Source organism: Embiotoca jacksoni, unplaced genomic scaffold, assembly GCF_022577435.1.
Source record: "Embiotoca jacksoni isolate LCO1_2020_lvr unplaced genomic scaffold, fEmbJac1.0.p SCAF_28, whole genome shotgun sequence".
Classification (NCBI taxonomy): Eukaryota; Metazoa; Chordata; class Actinopteri; family Embiotocidae; genus Embiotoca; species Embiotoca jacksoni.
The window spans coordinates 862501-866740 of record NW_027185379.1 but is presented as its reverse complement, the minus strand read 5'-3'; the positions used below and the strand labels follow the sequence as shown (position 1 = coordinate 866740).

General features: G+C 47.7%; 1 protein-coding gene across 1 annotated transcript in view; it reads left to right on the top strand.

Moving 5' to 3' along the window:
- Positions 1-527: 527 nt before the first annotated feature.
- bbc3 (BCL2 binding component 3) overlaps positions 528-4240 on the top strand; it is a 9742-nt gene continuing 6029 nt past the window's right edge. The window contains exons 1-2 of the mRNA XM_069161440.1: positions 528-857; positions 1886-2267. Of these exons, the coding sequence (XP_069017541.1) occupies positions 1898-2267 (370 nt within the window). The 5' untranslated portion in view covers positions 528-857; positions 1886-1897. The remainder of the gene's footprint in view (positions 858-1885; positions 2268-4240) is intronic.

Genomic DNA, 4240 nt, shown 5'->3' with positions numbered 1-4240 from the left:
GCATCCTGTCAGGGAGCATGTCAGCACTTGTTTTGGAGGAGAGAAGGAAGGCAAAAGGAAGTCAAGTGAGCCAGACAACAGAGAAGGACATCCTTCAAAATAAAAGCATGTCGACTCGATGCATTATGAACAACACGGACAGATAACCAAATGGAGAATTAAATTGGTATCAAAAGTGCACTGTGCATTGGTGCAATGACAATAGACTATAAATAACTGGACAAGTGACTTTAAATTCACATCATGTGAGATGAAACGGGTTATTTTGTGGTATTATATTAGTTATTGTTCATCACAGTCTTTCATTCATGTATTTCACCCAAGTCAAGCCTGATCATTCACACCCTTATCAGAGGCCAGTTTGGATCCTTTCTAAAACATACGGATGTAAGATGTGTTATCTTCGAACAAACGTTGCCGTGGTATTTTATTGTGAAAGCGCTGACCGGATGTTTACTCCACTTCTTTTCACTTTGACAGAGCTCTTATAAACTCAGCGCAGGGAGTGCTCAGACTGAAGACCGCGACAGACAACAACACGGGCGACCTCGCTGCTGCGGAGTTTTTTTTTTTTTAATCCCCCATCACATCTCACCGGCTGCGCGTCGATATTATTGTTTTTGTTTTGATGGGTTAATCCGAGACAGAAAAACAGCAAATATTAACGAGACAATCCAACCTGGGAACACTTGAAATGGAGTGACACGTTTCCCTCCGAGTGGACATTAACATCTCCCCTTGCGGTCCCCCGCCGGGTGCATTCACGGCTGTCTTTTTCCCCTGGTACTCTGTGTCCCCTCTGATGTCCACCTGTCGGACCTGCAGACAGCCTCACCACGGATCGTCACACACACCAGGTACGCGCACCTGCATTGCTCATTTTAGTTGCTGCAGAAGTTCAATTTGATACTTGACAGTTGCATCATCTTGTCCAGCTGTCAAAAAAATAAAAATAAAAAAATAAAGCTGCAAAGTTAAACTTTTGAATGACAACATTATTTATTCTTCTTTAATTTTATTTCCCAGCGTTCACTTACATTTTTATGAATTTAACTTTCATCTTATGGATAGTGTTTCCTTTTTTTTTTTTTTTTTTTTTTTATTATCTTGGACTGCCACACTCTTTGAGTTTCAGCTTTTATAAGTCAGTGAACTTCGGGCAGACATGTCCAGGCATGTTAAATAAAGAAGAGTTAATAGCATGTGATTATATTACTTTACGTTAACAGGGTTGTTGTTGCCTCGTTGGGGTTTTATTTGTATTTCTATATGTTGAACTGGTCCCCAGAAATAAGCGCGATTGGGAAATTCTCGAAGTCATTCATTACGTCGAGGTTTTCTATTTTCTTCCCTCGCTGCCGTTGAAGCTGCGCACGCGCCTCTGTTCTTCACCGCTCGTGTGTGTGTGTGTGTGTGTACCGCGTGCGCGCTTCCTCGTGCTCGGGTGGCACGGATTTGTTTACAAACAGAGGTCTCGTGCTCCATGAAGGGGGGGGGGGGGCACTGCCTCCTTGCGGCCGAGAAGAATAAATAGGTCGGTAGGTCAAACAGAGAAAAACACACAATGGAGCTCAAGCTGCATCTCTGGATGTGTTTGTTTCCATCTCTAAAATACTTTATATTTGTGTGTGTCATGTTTACACCGCCACTCTGCAGGCTTTTTCTTTTGAAGTAAACTCAATTTGCTCCCAGATGTTTGAAAGATGTCTGTTGAATAGTTCTTCTACTCTGTTCAGATGGCAACACTTGATATTTTGCATCAATTTAAACTTTAAATTTCATGCATGTTTTTCATGCATGTCAGCTGTTACACATGTGACTGCATGTCTTTCCTGTGTGTGTGTGTGTGTGTGTGTGTGTGTGTGTGTGTGTGTGTGTGATGAAGGCTACTACTGAGATGGCCCGAGCAGAGACCATCGAGAGCGTCGGAGAACCTGGAGGAGGAGGAGGAAACGGCCCTCTTCCCGGCCACAACAACACCTGCCGCATGGAGCTGCCTCGCCCGCTCCACACCTGGCCGAGCCTGCTCACCACCACCATCACCACCGGCACTGGGACCGGCGCCGGTGCCATACACTTCCACCACAACCCCCACCATCTGCAGCCTTTGCAGGCCCTCTACCTGCCGTACCCGCTGCCTTACCCGGACGGCCGAGACGAGCCCCGGGCTCACCTGCCGTCAGCGACGTCTCCTCCTGCGCTGCTCTGCAACCCGACGGATGAGAGGAGCCCGGCTCCGGTCGCACCCGGTGACTTCTCTCTGCCAGGTAGGAGCCTTTTCTTTACAGCCAAAAGAAAAGAGTGACGCCAGAGGGGGTGGGGGTGGGGGGGGGTGGGTTGTGTTTTTATACTGCTGGGATGGAGGGTGGCCCGGCATGGTGTCACTATAAACGCACTACGACCATGTGGCAGAGCTCTCACTTTGTTTTTGCCAGACAAGGAAAGAGGGCAACGCAGCACCAAGATCTATATCAGAGCGCCATCATTAATAATTAAGCCTGTCAGCAACAGCAGAGCCAGAATTGATTTTAAGGCCCCTCCGCTGCAGCAGGAACTGACTGCACACGGCGCTTCATGAGTGTAGTTACTGGGGGAAGCAGTGGAAAACTTCAGCTGTGACTCAGCCACAGGCAGCAGCTATCCTGCCAGACCTCCACCCTTAAGTAAACATGAACGTTATCAGCTAGCGGGGGGGAGAGTCTTTAATGTGTGCACTGCACCCGGGGCTTTATTTCCATGACAGGAGCTTGTTTGGCCAGTGTTGATGGGGGAGGGAGGGTTGGGGAGGGAGGGGGAGGGATGGGGAGATGAAATGTGTTACAGCTGTCACATGTCACATGTAACTTTTATATTGCAGAATGGCTTCTTAACCATCATCAAACACTTACACAGCAGACAGACAATGAACTGCCCCAACTGGTTTCGTTACCCAGGCAACGCGGTAGCCGAGGCATGAGGAGAGATTAGTCGACAGAAAAAAAAACAAAAAAACTGTACTTTTCCCAATTTTATGGCTTTGCGAGAGAAATATTAAAGCAGCTGCAACTCTGCTGTGGTGATGGTTTGGTGTTACTGTGACTGGGTTTGTGTTTGTTTGGTGGAATAATCCAAACGGACGTTTGTCCTCCAGCTCCGGAGAAGATGTCTGAATTGTTGGTTTGTGTCTCCAGGAAAAAGTGAATTATTTCTCAGGCTGTTTGATTTGTGGATCAAGTGTCGGTGTACCCCCCACCCACCCCCACCCTCACCCCATCCGGGGGAGGGGCGGGGGGGGGGGGGGTAGAAGCTTAGAAAGGGAAATTCAGGTGAGAATTCAGGATCGGTGGGTTTTTCAGGAAAGGCAGGTTTTTTCCCTTCTGGGACTGAGCTGCTGTGTTGTGACAGATCTGCAGCAATGTAAACAGATAACTTGCTGCTCCTCCTCCTCCTCCTCTTCCTCCTCCTCCTCCTCCTCAGCTGTAGGTCAGCTGCATGCAGGCATGTTCAGACATGTCCCGTGCACCCTGCCTGCAATAAAGAAACAATCCCAGGCATTTCCTCCTGCTCCGAGAGCACTTTAAGTTGGTTAATCAGGCTTATCTGTCAGTCTAGTAAGCAGTTAATGAGCAAGTGAATTTGTTATCCCTTGATTTAATTAATTAGTTATTCACCGAGCTACCCAGCAACCGACTCAATCCATCAGCCAGGCACTCGGGGTAATCCTTCAGTCGTAATCAATCAGACAGCCAGTCAGATACTGTAATTAGTGAGTTAGTTCGCTCATTAGTCGTCATTCAGCTGCTGACTAAGTCAACGGCCCGAACCTCCCAGCAGTGTCAGTGTCAACGCTCAAGTTAGTTTGCATGTCGGTTAGTCGGCTGTTCTGTCGGTTTGTTGGTGAATTTGCATCGTTTAGTTAAACGGTTAATCTGTTTGTTGAGTTGGTAGTTAAGTAACACCATAAGTAGGTTAAAGTAAGGGAAGCTTTTCTACCTCTCCTGTTTTTATATCTGTGGGTTGAGTCTGTTTAGGGTTTTTTTTTTTAAGCCACGCCTCCACCCAACAACCAGACCACCCTTCTGTCTCCTCGCTCTCCACATCTTACTGGTCAAGGGGTCTCTCTGTCACTCTGTCACTCTGTCAGTCTGTCAGCCTATCAAACAAACAGGTTCACCCCGAGCTCCGCCCCTTTCCTCTTGCTCACCCTATCACAGCTCGGCCCCCTGCTTTGTCCTCCAATCGCAGGCGGAGGACCCCAGCA